This window comes from Polyodon spathula, chromosome 20 (assembly GCF_017654505.1).
Source record: "Polyodon spathula isolate WHYD16114869_AA chromosome 20, ASM1765450v1, whole genome shotgun sequence".
Classification (NCBI taxonomy): domain Eukaryota; kingdom Metazoa; phylum Chordata; class Actinopteri; order Acipenseriformes; family Polyodontidae; genus Polyodon; species Polyodon spathula.
In genome coordinates, this window is record NC_054553.1 from 28,582,890 (window position 1) to 28,598,646 (window position 15,757).

General features: G+C 40.9%; 1 protein-coding gene across 19 annotated transcripts; it reads right to left on the reverse strand.

The window, feature by feature from the left end:
* Nucleotides 1–1,456: 1,456 nt before the first annotated feature.
* On the reverse strand, nucleotides 1,457–15,194 carry LOC121295663 (exocyst complex component 7-like). 19 transcript variants are annotated; one of them, XM_041220623.1, is made up of 22 exons: nucleotides 14,878–15,193; nucleotides 14,340–14,405; nucleotides 13,615–13,799; nucleotides 13,371–13,476; nucleotides 12,760–12,982; nucleotides 12,049–12,216; nucleotides 11,504–11,515; nucleotides 10,098–10,190; nucleotides 9,321–9,389; nucleotides 8,341–8,486; nucleotides 7,703–7,855; nucleotides 6,959–7,057; nucleotides 6,340–6,402; nucleotides 6,105–6,171; nucleotides 4,897–4,935; nucleotides 4,171–4,236; nucleotides 3,774–3,894; nucleotides 3,597–3,692; nucleotides 2,861–2,924; nucleotides 2,410–2,451; nucleotides 1,973–2,106; nucleotides 1,457–1,687 (listed from the first exon to the last, which is right to left on the reverse strand). In XM_041220623.1, exons 1-22 carry the CDS (start codon nucleotides 14,935–14,937, stop codon nucleotides 1,585–1,587), a joined length of 2,175 nt encoding a protein of 724 aa, XP_041076557.1. In that variant the 5' UTR covers nucleotides 14,938–15,193; the 3' UTR covers nucleotides 1,457–1,584. The 19 variants fall into 19 exon arrangements, with proteins under 19 accessions (XP_041076557.1, XP_041076542.1, XP_041076558.1 ...); XM_041220608.1 differs by lacking the exon at nucleotides 10,098–10,190 and having other exon boundaries at nucleotides 1,973–2,121; nucleotides 14,878–15,194; XM_041220624.1 differs by lacking the exon at nucleotides 11,504–11,515.
* Between the last annotated feature and the right edge of the window lie 563 nt (nucleotides 15,195–15,757).

Genomic DNA, 15,757 nt, shown 5'->3' on the forward strand with positions numbered 1-15,757 from the left:
TTTTATTGTGTTACATGTTCCCATGTGTTGCTAAAACTGTTTACGTAAGGTGTGTGTATTTTCATTTTTAATAAATTTTTTATTTTACTTTTTTTTTTTAACATTTTGACTTTTTTAAACTTTGAAATTGCATCCCGACTCAAGACGGCTTCATATGTACCTGCATGGACCTCTCAGAACTACATTTCCCATCATCCTCCTGCTCACAAATGTAGCTTGAATGGATTATCCAGTGAGCAGGAGGATGATGGGAAATGTAGTTAACGTGTACAAAGTTCAAATTAGGTGCTGCCCAGTCAATTTATAGAAATATCTTCCCAACAACTTAATCCTTAGTATTTCTGATGTGACATGATCAGCGTACTCGATCTTAATGGATTCACGGTCATAAAGGCTGAGAATTACAATTTAAAACATGATATGAAGAAAACATATTCTCCAAATAAAAAAATCAACCCGTGCTTGAAATGGGGTTCTCAATTGAATCAAAACAAGATTCTGATTTCTTATTTAAACAATTGTGAAATACAGATTCATCACTGTAATAGTAAAACATTCAAACCTGTATTCAGGGATGCCGGTGGCTGCCAAAGTGATCCAAAACCATGTCTATGAATAATCATGTTTCACTGATTATATAGAAGATCAAGAAGGAGACACAGAAAAGTTTCACTGCAAAGGTGGACGAAGTCTGTTTTACGCGGTACATGCTCGTCCTGGTGATTTACCAACAGTCACACTTGATATGTTCCTGGGACAGCAATGTTTAGTTAACTAATTGTTAGTGTATGGCATTCCCTGGGAATTCAGTGTGAAGAACTGGGTTTCCTTCTGAAAGTCTGCATGATCCTGGGGGAGATATAGAGCTAGGTGCTTGTATTGGAAAGTTTAAATTGTTATGGCAAAAATACTTGTGCTGCCTTTTGTTGAAGCCTTACGTGCACTTTGGATCACTGAAAATACATTTTTAAACATTATACCGATGTTTTATTCCTTCTACACCACTCAACTTCAAAATGCACCACCAGCAATAAAAAAAAAATAATAATTCAAAAAAGATACTGAAGGAAACAACAATGTTGCTAAAAAGACTATTCTGTGCACAGATGGAAACAACCACAGCTATTGATAATGTTATAATGGAAGCAATGATAGGTATTCATAATGTTATAAAGTATCTGCATGTTCCATAGTGCCTCAAGTAGTATTTATTTATGTGCAACCTATACAGATTGATATTAATGTGTGAGCTTTCAGGTTTCTTTTCCTAAGTACTGACCTAAGTAAAGTCAGAAGTCAAATTGGGGTCTTTTTGTCTGTTTAATGTTGAAAATATGAAATAAACTGCAATTGTATTTAGAAAGAAATCAGCAACAATACGTTCCAGTGAGCTCTCTATGGGACAGCATACCAGAAGTCTTTAAGGTCTAAAAAGAACGATTCTCAAGAAACATTGTGCAATACGTTTGTTTAATGTTTAACAATAATTCAATTTACAAAATTGAATCTTGAGCGTCTCTTAAGCGAGGTGGAGGCAGTGCGGGTCGTGCCAAGTAGAACAGGCGATCAGTCGCAGGCTGGGGTCTATGCTGATGTATCAAACAGTCTCTCAATCATTGCCTCCACTTGCTCTGGTCTGTACTTGTAATACTTTTCTGGGTTCTTAGTAAATGAGATGTTAGTATATCTGGCAGAGAAAAAAAAAGATTGTTAAGGTCCCTATTCCAGTCAGACTTGATCACTGTGATAAAGTAAGTAAAACAAAGAAGTTTAAGACAAAATGAAAATGGCCTGTTTAGACAGTGGTTTTGGTTAGATAACCCCTCCCCCCTCCTCCCCAAAGCTTCGCTTTATACACCTGTATGAAATGTTCTTACGCTAAATAAAAGTTAGTGCTAAAAATGGGTTGTCTCAGTATCATTAATAAATGAAACAGTGACAGTGATGTCCTGGATTCACCGGGTGCACGTACCTCTGCAGAAAGGCCCTGTATGCCTGCGTTATCATCCTCTTCTGTGCCTGGCGGATGGCATCTCTCTGGTCTTTATCAGGGATGGCCCACACCTTCTGGATTTTACACAGCTCCTCCAAACCATCGTTAAAACCCTGCAAACCACAAATCTAGAGAGTCCTCATGACACTGAACGTGATACTGCACTGTGATGCCAGCACTCAAGGGTTGTTCTGAGCAAAAATTAATTTTCCAACACGGATAAGAAGTGCACTCAGGCAGGTGATCAACGCTTTCGGGTCTTTAGTTAGGCACGTAAACAGAAGTGCATGGCATCCTTAAGCTTCTCATCTGGAGAGTTATTTGGACATTTCTTTTAAATGTGGAATACAAGCAGATCCCCCCCCATACTGGCCCATGCACTGCCCTCTATACATATATAAAATTGCTTTTCATACCTTAAATTTGTCTTTAATCATCTGTCGTTCCTTATCTTTTAACTGAAAAAGAAGATCTGTATTATTGTGGCTCACAGATAAAGATGCTTCTCAATCCCAGCCAGCATCAGGTTTACTAAGTGGTTATGCAATGTCAGAATTAATCTAACAGAGAGGTTCTTCAGAGAATACATGGCCAGGCTTGCAAACACTCCTGAGCTTTGTGCATTAGCGATAGAGAGCACTTCATACTGCACTGCCCCCTAGTGCACACTGCACTGCCCCCTAGTGCACACCAGGCTAGTGCAGACAGAGAAACATAATGTAATTTACTCAATAAAGCATCAATTATTGCAGAAGAAAAAATACATAAGCATCTCAAAAATGACATATTGTATCTGCATATAATAATTTAAGAATGCCAACAGGATGATTGCTGATTTCAATGAAGTTTTAAAGTGCGATTGCTTACCTTGGCGCCGGGTTGGAAGACAGGCATGTTTCGGTCTGTAATATATTCTATCACCTTTAGCCAGCTGCAACAACGCAAAGCAGGTCAACCAAGGGTTAAGGCATATTCGCTTTAGAAATGGGTTTGTTTAAAATTACCTGGCAATAAAACACCCTTCTCAAACCAACTTATAGACAGAGTTCTGCTTTTATTAAAATCCTAATAAAACCACCATGTCTTGAGAGTAATGCAAATAACGACGACCTCTGAGTCAGACTGCCACATTTCACAACATCGTCAATTTGGAGACACAGATAGTTGTTTTGTAATCAAGCTGATGTAAATGTAACAATTTCTAGTATTTTATCTAAGAAATACAACTTTGTGGCAGACGTAGCAGTCTACAGCTCTGGCAAAAAGTTTTGCATCACCTAGTGTTTTAGGGCTGAGACATAACTGAAAAAAACTACAACATAATTTAGATCTTTTATTTTACATAACAGTAGTACAGTATTTCATGTTCGATTTCAAAACATCACATTTTCCAATTTGTGTCCGTGTTTTGTTAGGCATATATAAAACAACAAATCGGTAGGTAATTCAATTGGTTAACGTAACATTATTCAGCAGGTTTTACTCGACTTTTGGCCATAGATGTACACTGACTGACTGCCTTCATTCCCAGCGTTGCCATTTCCAGGCTGTGAGCCCCACAGCTTGCACAGTTTAAAAGAGTGCTGACGAAGGGAAAGCTCACCTGCGCTGATAGGACTGGATCTGCTGCTCAATCAGCTCCCTGTACTGGGTCTCTGCCTTCCTTTGGGTCACAGACACCAGCTGGATCAGTTCAGACCTGGGGAGTCATGTGATAAGTAAGCAATCATGGGAAGACTACATGAAGCAGTTGCGGGGTGGGGGGCTTTTGAGTACATACTTTTCTAGAGACTTGAGGGTGTAGTTGTAGTTGTTGTGCAGGAAGATGGCACTCAGTGCGGTGTCTTCATACACTTTGGATTTGCTCAATAGATTCAGCTGCAAGTTGCCCAGAACTTTGCCTTTAAAAGGAAGCAATAGCGAATTAGGTGTTCTGCGTGCATATTGTAGACCTACAGCAATTGACATAGTGATGCATAGTCCTTTCCTAAATGCAGTGCACGTTTCCAGTATCGCACAAAGCCCTTACTAAATCTGCTCTGAAATAACGTACTTCAATCATCTACTTATTTAAAAAATGATTTCTGGAGACCCATGCCAGGGTGCATGACTAATGGGAGACCAGCCTCACTGTCTAATAACCATATCCTGTTCCTAGTTATGAGGGTTATACTTACAGATATATGTACTGAGGAGCCTCCTACTGAACTCAGAGCTGTAGCTGCTCGCCGATGAACTTGTTTCTGAAAATGAAAGTACGTTGGTAAAGGTGAAATTAAAATGTCTGCATGCACACAGCCTGAATACCTCCAGCTTCATTTTCCATTTTAGCCTCTTGACGGACATCAACCCAATTTCTGAGTGTTTGCATACACCGGCTCAGTTTGAATGGTTCCTGTGTTGTTAAAGTTAGTACACTCTGCTTTAATAAGAGCCACAGCTCCTAAGTCACTAAAATGCAAACACTGATGAACATACTGACTATCATGTAGAGGACCACACAACTGAACAGCACAGCACAAACATACATATCGCTCACATTTTCTCTCTAACTATAATCACTAATATTAAAAAATGTGTCAACATTAAAACGACCAATGCATAAATTCATAGCAACATTGCACTCCATCAGGCCAAGGCATTAGAAATATCACTGAACAGCTTTACATTTCAAGCACTCCAGCAGCTCAAGTAGCAAGTTGTATAGATAGCTATTGACAATCCTTGAAACACACACAATTGTAGGAACACTATTTATTGATTGCTACATTAAACCTTTGCTTTTTTTCTGAACATATTTAAGACGGGTCTTGGAGCTTTAAGAGAAAGTCTTTTCCGCTTAAACCTCAGCTGTGACAGACGGTAGAGAAGGGAGACACAGTCTGTGTGTTTTCTGTGCTTACCTCGGGGGTCTAAAGGAATATTGTAAGTATCCCCAAGAACTACAAGGTACGTGCAGAGCCAAGAGAAAGAAAGAGAAAGAGAAAGAGGCAAAGTGCACCAGGTTAGAGAATCTCATCAGTACAGAGTTAGCAGACCCAAGACAGCCAGCTGACGGTTGTAAGAGAGGCAGCGCTGTTAACCCTTTGTTGGCTGCGGTTTTTGTACAGTATGCAAACATGTAACGAGCACATGGAGCCTTTATGAGTGAATGTGGCTTACGGGCTGAATGGGAAAAACAGGTCAAATACAAAACCTGACAGTCCAGTCAGCTTACACTTCTCATAGGGACAAAAGCTTTCTTCTACCTTGAAATCGGCTTGCCACGACAAAGGTGGGAATAAATGTGTTTGCTAAAGAGACTGCAGGAGAGTAGCTTGGGGGTTTCAGCCATCAAAGGGTTAACCAAGTGGATGTGATGCAGCAGCAGTAGTTTGGAAACAGACGTATGAAAGGAGCGGAAAGCAGTGATAGAAGTGAAAAAGCAGGAGGGAGGGGCTGCTGAAGATATACACCATGGAGTCATGAGAGCTGAATTGTTCATATTCCTCATTCTCTTTGCTTACAGGGCTGCCCTGCAGATTCACAACTGGGGCTTCAAACATTCAATAACACTGTGACCCTCGCAGCTGGCATCTCTAGACTGTGGTTTCCTCTGAATCAAACAGAAGCAATCAACACAGTGCTCACAATTTCCGTGGGCGTGAAAAGCCAGCAGTGTGAGTCTATTGAGCTTCCCTTTAGCAAAATCTTGAATCTATTTTAATGGCCTGAGGGGGACCTCCTTCTGTCAAACATGGTTGTAGATTTAAGTGAAATTTAACCCAATTTCCATCTGCAAATGAATGCACTGAACCATCCCCAAATGAAAACTACTACAGAATAATGACTGGTCTTCACTTTTGGTGCAGAGTAGTGAATACTCCTAGATTACCACTTGTGTAATTGAGTCGGGAATAATTGTAATCAGATTTGCAGTGGGCTGCATTTAGGAAATTAGCCACAGTGTGCGGTTTAAGTCTTATAAAACGATCAGAATTAGGCCAGAAAAAGTTCTACCATCTACAAGCATGCCCAGGTATCTCTCTAGACATGTGCATGGGTTCTAATGACTGTTCTGTGGTCTATGGTAAAGTATACTCCCAGTAGTTCCATACTGAACCACCCCTACCTTGTGATGCCAGCATTGCCCCAGCCGTCTCCTGGAAATCCAGCAACTGCTGGAGGAACAAAATAGCCTAGAAAACAAAAGCCACTGACTGGTCAACACACACAAACTGCAGCACATCACAAGGCTTTACTCTTGTTGATTTAAATGTCTGTGTTATTAAACTAATACTGAATATTGATTTTATTTTATTTTTTCAGCACGCTTGTCAATTTATATTAAAAGGATGAGTACTCACATTGCTAGTCAGTTCATGAACTGTCCCATCCTTGGGCATATTGTACTCTTTGTCTGGATCATTCTGTTCAAACACAAGCACAAGATCACATTTTGAACCACCAATTTTGCTATGCAGGCAGATTTCCCAGGACTACTATCAATTAAAACCCAAACTCTATGCAAAGCCCTCCGTGGAGAGTGGATTTAAAACCCAGTCTCAAAAATAACTGGCTTCTAGCGAGTCATTTTTCCCATGCCCTTCTAATGGCAAAATAATTGGCACTTGTGCATACTAGCGAGAAGTGCTATAATCAAGATGTGCCTGATTTCAAACGGTTTAAGTGGTCATTCTGAACAGGAGGAGGTCATCTGAACCCATTTCTGTGCCACATGCACTGCCATTATCCCGGTCTCCCTCTGAAATCCAATCACAGTCCGATTATGAAGCACAGCTTGCAGTACACGTCAAAGTAGTTATTAAGTGAAACAGGAAATCCCTTTTCCAAGATTATGTCTGAACAGTTTACTGACAGCACTTCTTAAGCACACTAAAAAAACTGTCACCAGCATCTCTGTGCAACACAAGCATGCCTCCCCCTCCAGTATGAAAGGTCTTCCAAATGGGATCAGTCTTGTACCTTGATGCTGTCAGCAAATTCCTCCAGTGCTTTGGCTCCTATGGCTTCCATGGATGTTATGAGAGAGGGCAGCTTGTTCTTTGTGCTGGCAGCTGTGCCCTAAATAAACACACACACACACACACACACACACACACACACACAGAGGTAAAGTTAAAGCAGGGGTGGCCAACCCTGGTCCTGGAGAGCCACGGGGTCTTCTAGTTTTCCAGTTGTTTAACCATTGATGATTTAAAGATACCCAGAGAGCCAGCAGGACTGTGGCTCTCCAAGACCAGGGTTGGCCACCCCTGGGTTAAAGTATTAAAATAAACTTTGTAAAAAATCAAGACTCAACATCTTTCAGTCAAGACAGAAACCAAGAGCATGCAACAAAATCATATTCATTGCTCTTGCCTAGACTTCCTGGTACAGTAGTGTTGCCATATTCCCTGCAAAGCATGTTTAGCAGCCCTATAATGCAGGCGCATCTGCAATAAAATCTATTTTAGGAGACTGCACTTGTTAGGATGAGCTAATGGAATTTTTCCACCAAACAACAACTAGTGCTATTTATGCTGACCAACAAAAACATTCAACAGCAAATCATGGCTTTCATAACTTGGGTAGTTTATTTCGCAATTCAATTAAAGTGGGTTACTTTAAGAAAAAAAAAGGTAGGTTAATGGCAGTTAGGCAAGACTCACGGCGCCCTTGTGTGGCAGCAGCCATGTATTGCAGAAATCTGCAGCCCCAATACTGTACCTGCAGGACCTGGTCGAACTCAGGCTTGGTCTGCTTCAGGTGCTTGAGGATGGGGAATATGGTGAGCACAGCGGAGTAGTCATGCCGCATGATGGCTCGACGGGCTGCCGACACAATGTTGTCTCCTTCCAGCATCAGATTGTCCAGGGCCTCCTGTTTCACAGCAAACAATCAATCAGTAGCAGTACATAGATCTGTAAACGTGCAATGTCCCAAACAACTTGTTATTTAATATTTTCATATAGTAAGTAATGCCTTAAAAACACTTGTTGAGAATTGCTTTGCCTGAAAGACGTTACCAGGATAATAAAAATGCAACATGGAAAAAAAAAAAGTTCCTGTTTATGATTTATATTATATAATCTCCTACTGCTGCAAGTGGTAGCAGGACACCCTTTCTAGCAGATGGAGTCATTTGTCTAACTGATTAGAATATCATATATTTGATATAGCAGGTCAGTGCATGAACACATTTTATAAAAACGAATAATAATAATAATAATAATAATAATAATAATAATAATAATAATAATAATAATAATAATAATAATAATAATAATAATAATAATAATAATGACAATAATTTGACATTTAGGCACATGTCCCAGTCGTAACGTTACTGCAGTCATTGCTCTGACCTGGATGAGCGAGTCGAAGGTCTTCTTCTGGTGGTGCTCGGGGATGATGTCAGTGAGCAGCTGGTACTCGCTCTGCGCCAGCTTCACAAAGGCACTGATACAGTGGATGTAGGAGTCAATCTCGATATCCAGGACGTCATCCTTACCTGTGGGGTACACTGCCCTGGTCAGCACAACCTTGCTCTCCTGTGATTACACTTTCTATCCCTGGTTCTCTACAGTATAACTTGCAGGGCTTACTCTACTGTGCAACTTTAGTCAAACCACAGAAACCGTGTTTGCTTGTTGATATGTTTAAAATGACTTGGTTTTATTTACGATTGTATAAAATGTACTCTTAATGTACTGTGTTAAAAATTGCTCACATTAACTTTGCATACATCCCTTTTTGTTGCATGAAAAATGTGAATTTTTTTTTCCTTTTTTTTTTTTTTTTTTTTTAAGTTGAAACATTTTTATATAAGGATTAAAAGTTCTATTACACAGATGCTCATTTAGTATCAGTATTGATGAGATGACCTCTTATAATTTTACTACCAATACCTTTCTTTCTGCTAAATCTATCTAAAGAGTTTGTTCCAATATAGAACACATATATGTCATTGGTTTTCATTTTCTAGAGCTGATCTCCACACGATGTCCTTGAACCCAAAATTAGTCTGGCTTTTGGACTGTACAGTAATTTAGAGTGAACTTCCTCACTACCCGGAACCCTCCCCCCACCCCCCCACTTCCACCTACCTCCCCCCCATACCCCCCCCCATCAAGTCTTGACTTTTCCAAAAAGGCGTCCGGAAACCTTGTCCTCTGGAAGAAATAAAAAAAAAAAATAAAAAAAAAAAAAGGGTTTGTACAAGAGGGGATAGAGAGTCGAGAATACAATGTCCCACCCCCTACCCCTAAGCTAAGTAAAGTAGGCATCTAAGCCCTCAAATACATGGTTCCTCTACGCACTGGTAACCCTAGTGCCCTATACTTACCCGCAGCAGCCCCGTGCCTCTCATTCAGGGCGTCGGAGAGGTGTTTAACCCTCAGGTCGTGATCGTGACCTAGTTAGGTGCCAGAGCAGTGGAGACAGATTGGAGGGGGTTTATCCTTGGGCAACTGCTGAGGCAAACTGGCAGGCCTGAGACTTCCTACAGACAGACAATGACCCGCGGGCACCCAGCTGGGAAGAAGTGGGGGCTTTCTACACAGGTGTGTGCTCATGATGGTACATGTGTGCCTATGCATGCATAGGAACATAAGCACATGTTTACGAAAGGTGTGTGTGTGTGTCTGTGTGTGTGTGTGTGTGTGTGTGTGTGTGTAAAGTGTATATGTTGTGCTGCGTTCGATAGGTGACAGATACAGAGGAAACAGCAATGGCAGTCACAGGAGCTTCTGATTTTCAATGCACCTATTTTAGGATCGAGCTTATTGCAGTTTTAGACTGAAAATGCAATCTATCTATTTATCCTTGTTAATAGACTACACAGCTGTCCCTATCCTGCTGGACCGACACTACAATTCAAAGAAAGAGAGGCTTTGGTAATATCCAAGGATAATCTACATCAGGGTTTCTTCTGACTAGATATATGCTGCTCCATACACACTGGGTGCATACAAACACCCCGTTGTAACTTCCCTAAGCTCCTGTGAGGCCACAGTGGCTGATTGTCACCCATCGCTTACTGGTGATGTGATAAAGAGCCCCTCTGCACAAGAACCACACCAGAGCGTTTGGTAAACTGCACCGAAAGATGAGAAAGCATTACCTTCCATAGGTGTGAGGTTAGAGCCCCCCTTTTTCCCATCCAGCCCATGCTGAGAATACTGTTTCAGGAGGTTCTGAGCCTTACGGATTGTGCCTGTTCCCGCAGAACGAAAGGATGGGAGAGATAGGGACAGCAAGCAAGAAGGGAGACAGAAAGAGACAGAGCACCGGGGAGGAGGATCAGAGAGAGGAGACAAGATCTAGGAAGTGAGTGATACAGCACCACCACACCCCTCCACCACACCCACATTCAGTTCAGCACTAGAGACCTGTGGCTTCAACTTGACAAACACTGACAAGCATGTACAGAACAATTTAAACAATTGAAAAATAAACAGAAAATATAAAAAAGAAAAAGTTAATTAAAAAGAAATAACTGCATCATGATCACATAACGAGCCTTTAGGTTTTAAATAAATTATATAGATGTTATACTCATCAAAATGCCCCCGACTTAAAAGTACTCACCAACTTTTTCAAAGGCAATTTAATATTGTCAATGGCAATCAGACTGCACTACACTGCAATTTGAGTTATTCTGCATTTCACTATGGGCCTAATGACTGTACACCAGCCTGCCCAGTTTAACCATTATCATCAAAAATCTGAAATGGGTCAAACTGCTTTACAACAATGTATTTTAATACCTGTACTAAATCAAACATACCAAACAATACAATTAACACGTTCACACAATTTAAATTAGTAAGTTAGTAGAAACACACCCAGTGTTAAAGCTGAATAGAGCATTCATTCAATACACTATTGTCCCTGCAAGGACCCATCTTGATAAAGAGTGCATGTGGTTTTTACAAGCAGCGCTGCATGACAGCTGGCACCTACAACAATATATTTATATTCATTAACAGACAATGGAGAAAATGCATATCAAACAAACACTGGCTTATGACTCAACTAAACAAAATGAATTAACCATTAAGAACTGGCGAAAGCAAAGCTGCAGGGCTAGTGAAAATAAGACTAATACAACGTACAACGCAAACAGTGCAGACGCTTCTCATTAAGATTTGTGGTATGGTAAAGTGAACTAGCCTTCCATTACACAGAGCGCACCTGTAAGCTTTCAAATAAGACCAAACTATGCCAGTTTAGTCTGCATACCACTTATGTAAAAACATTTGTGGTTTTCTGAACTTCTGAACTATGAACTGATGGAGATCACTATTAAAATTGGCCATTATAATTATACAAGACCCAGTGGTCTCTTGCACATTCTATAGAGAAATCGAAAGACCACAGACTGCTATGTGTGTGTACTGCATGTAGGCCTTGTTTCTAGCACATGGAAGTGAATGGCTAATATTAATTCTGAATGTTATGCTGTCCCTGTACTTGAATCAGTTAAATGTAAGCAAGGCACGAGAGCACACTGAAGAGGGTCTTTACCTGGGATGAAGACTGTCATTCACAAATGAAAAACAAAAAGGAAAATAAAAATCAACAAAATAAGAAAAACACAATAGTTTAAGTAGTAAAATACTGCCAGGGACACAAATCATATCACTTCTTTCTATGCAAGGACCTGTGTAATACTCTAATCAAAGTATGAAAACACTAACAACCGAAAGTATGGACATGGCAGCCTCTTGCAGTATTGAATACACATTTTAATAAGTAACTAACTTATGTGCAACAGACATCATAGCTGTTTCTTCCCAAGCGATCTGGAATGATGTTAAGAGAAAAAGCCATGTAATGCAGAGCACCAGAATGAATTATTTCCAGAAACTGACTTTACCTTTTTATTCCAAGGAAAACAAAAGGCCCAGAGACTTCTAGATTTCAAGTTCTGTGATTTAGAGTCTAAGCTAACAACTTTATCTGCAAATAACTGGACCCTGTTTTCTTAGCCTGGAGCAATGCAGACGGGAGTAAAAGGTGGTCATCCCCGAGGGTGAGGAGGATTCTAGGAAGGCAGCCCCAGCACTGACCTGGTCTCTTGGGTGGTTTCTTGGTGGGCGTGTCTTTGCGCTTGTTCTGCACGGCCGGGGAGTACAGCACCCCCGAGGAAGCGCTGCTCTTGCGGAAATGCTCCTTGAGGCTCTTCAACGAGCGGTCCAGCTGACTGGAGCGAATCTGGAAGTACACGCTCATGAAATCTGTGGGCAGAAACACACAATGTTGAGAGACGCCCCCTAGAGCACATTGATGCACACTACAATGTTATCATGAATTGTACCTGTTTATTTATTTATTTATTTATTTGTTATTTTTTTAAATGATGGATATTCATGCTAACCTGTCTCCACCACACTTACTGCTGTGTTGGAGAAGGGCCTCTCTGGACCTGACTGCTGCAATGTGCTCGAACGCTGACCCTCTACCTAATGATCCAGATGTTCGGGTCTGTCTGCTCTCCCATTTCAGGGTTCCCTTCTTCCTTCCTGCCTGCGCCTCCTTAAACTCTAAACCTGAACCAGAATTAATGCAGCCCTACTTGTTGCTTCTTATGCTTTTTGGAAATTCAAACTTGAACATTCCCCTATTTTCTCCATATATATAACACTTAAAATCACCCCATAAGCTCAAGTTTTCTCACACTTTAGCTTCATTCAAAACAACAATAAACTCATTTTAAAAGATAATTTGGAAAGACTACGTTAAATTGATGAGTGTTGGCTGTGCTCAACAGGAAGATTTACCCTGGTTACGCCCATACTCCACCAGCCAGCTTGAGATGCAGATGACGTCCTGCAGAACCGACTCTGGAAGGTGATCCAGGGTGACCTCCTCCTGGGTTTCCAACTCGTCATCCCCCCCAATCAGGTCCAGGATCAGAATGGGCGGCACCGGCTTGCTGTAGCGGGTCAGCAGGCTGTGGAACTCCGCCTCCAGCAGCTCCTTGCCCTTCTCAAACCGGGCTTTCTGGGGGAGGGGAGAAAAGGGACAACAGGTGTCAAGGCGAGACCAACCGAGAAACAAATTAACTCTGGAGCACCAAAGGTAGTCAGGCAGTCACATGACAAGAGAGGCTAGAAATTTTCCAGCATCAGGCCTGTGCAATTCATGTATGAACCAGCCTTGTACATTTACCTTTAAATTGCGAGGCAATGTAATTGCAATACAAGACAACAAGACTTATATTAACATAAGAACACAACAGAGGGAACCGGGCAACAGGCTAGAGTAGTCAAGCAGTTGTTTCTCTTGTACTGTGTAAGTTTGTGTGCTCTTGAAACGCATAAATGATCTGCTGCCTTGTTCTGGTGAGCCATGCAGGAAACACGGATAAGAACTTCACAGGGTCACTCACCACTGTGTTGAGCTCTGGACTGTCAGGGTTGTTGTCCTGGAAGTACTCCACTGCCTTCTGGATTTTAGCAATACAAGCCAGGTATTCATCTAGCCGCCCTGAGGGACTGAAGCAAGACCAGGGACAGTTTAAGAAAGAGCATCCCCAGTGTAGTCAAGTATCATTGTAACAAAATGTATGACTACATTTTCAAAGTGGTTGTAAATCTTCTGTAGGCTTTCCATATACAGTCACACCACCTTACCCCTCCTTGATGATTTTATCAGTGTCCTTGGCCACGTGGTAGTAGCTGATGACGTGGTCCATGCAGGACAGGGTCTTGTCCACATTGTCCTGCAGCCGCTGCAGGTTCTCTGTCTGCTTGTGGACTGGGATGATAGAGTTCTCCAGCTGCATTAATCTGCTTTCAAAGGAGGAGAGGATGGAAACCTGCATGGCAGACGAACAACATGGCAGCGCGTCATTCAAACATCCTGCTTGTCAAGTACTTCAGTTTTACTTTCAGCCTTAATTTGGAAATGAAAAACACAACTCAGCCCTACAAGAACAACTCTACAAATCTATGCATTAAAGCAAATCCGCACTAGAAAAGACACTGAAAATAGTAGCATGTGTGTGGGAGCGTGTAGCCATCGTTTTGAAAATGTTTTCCCAACTAGAAACTGACCTTTTTTTTTATTAACATGAAAAAAAGTGCAGTGGGAATAGCAGTAGAACAAATGAGAATCAGGGATTTGATTTGAAAGGGATAGCAATTATATATTTAAGTGCATTTTTGCCCTCAATATAGTTTTATTACTGCATAAAAGTAATGAACTGGTAATTTCAGAGTCAGTAAAACACAGAATCTCATCATATTGCAGCTTAGGAAGGCATGCACAATGATGAATGTATCACGGTGAATGTCCATCTAACAGACAAGCACAAGGCGCTTTAGACTGAAAGATAAACAACACAGTGACAACTTACCATGCCCTTTGTTAACTGGTCACTTTTCTCCAAATTCTCTCGAATAAAAGAGAGGGTGTCCTGTTCCTGTGAGAAGAGTCATACTCAGCAGGGATGGGAATAAGACTCCCATTGCATTCCAGGTTTCACTACGCGCTTCGCCAATCACAGTGTACAGTAGGTAAGAAGCTAATGTGTCTTATTAAACTCATAGTAAAACCAGGAATGGATCAAACTGTTATGCAATGGAAGTCGTATTTCCGTATCTGTTGTGTTACAAAATATCAAATTAAACAGGTTTTTACAATGTGTAAAACACACAGGCATTCTAAAAATTCAAGCGGAATACTTCCTTTATTGAAATTGGTTTTAATATTTACACCAATAATAATAATAATAATAATAATAATAATAATAATAATAATAATCAGAGTACACCAATTCCTACCTCAATAAATACTTGACAGTTTACGAGGATTTTCCAGAGGTACAACCCATGACAAATAATCCATAGAAATCCTCACCTCACTGTTTATTAGATAATGTAATCGACACAAACCTGTTTTAGTTTCTCGTCGATTTCAGTCTTCCTCGCTGATGCATCTTGCGTAGGAATCATTTTGTCGAATGGTACAGTTAGTGATCTATTTGAACGCTATTCCCTTATTTTTATTATTATTATTATTGTTAACCTACATTAGCTGCCACCCCTCCTCACAACACTGGAGACTTATGCTTCCTGTCTGTCAGCCGCTTCACTTCCTCCATCCGATTCTTATCGGCAATGACAAGCACTTGGCGCCATCTTGGTAGTGGCAAGACAAAAGTACAGCAATACACAATGGTACCGCAGTGTGGCAGTCAAATACCAGCACACTGTAGTGGTTATTGCAAGATACAACTTGGCAGAGTGTAGATCCGCACCATATATATGCTGTTGTGTCTGATGTATATTTAAATAGATATATTTAATTTTTTCCAAGTCAGGGTAGGGAGTTTTACGATTAGTTACACATTACCCTTCACATTTTCTTTCCTTTCCTGCGTACAGTTCAGCTTTGCACGATACCCCATAACCTCCCCCTGCTGCATGGCTGGGTTAAGTCAGAGGGAAGGCATGGCAGAAGGTTTACCAAAGGAAGGTAGCTGAAACAACCTTTCCTGAAATTAGAGCTGCCGCCTCTGAGGTACAACAAACCGGGACCTCCGAACAGAAGGGCTGTTGTTAAAAGTGTAAACTCTCTTTAGAAATCCTCTATTCATCCAATAGGAAACATTGAAAATATTACTATTATAGTATTGACAACCAATTCATATTGCCCGTCTATTGCAGTAATATTATATCCTGGTTTAACAATTTATGGTACTGGCATTTAGTGTCCTGGGAAGGCATAATAAATTCCTTGGACACCACCCTCTTAAAACCATGACGATCCAGG

Bases quoted from the DNA above. Each gene is read 5' to 3' on its own strand.
- LOC121295663 (XM_041220623.1), bottom strand. From the start codon at position 14,937: ATGATTCCTACGCAAGATGCATCAGCGAGGAAGACTGAAATCGACGAG. The intron at 4,936-6,104 runs GTAGGGGTGGTT...CGTACCTTGTAG, and splicing joins GGCAATGCTGGCATCACAAG to TTCTTGGGGATACTTACAAT. The intron at 3,693-3,773 runs GTATGTACTCAA...ATGACTCCCCAG, and splicing joins ACCCTCAAGTCTCTAGAAAA to GTCTGAACTGATCCAGCTGG.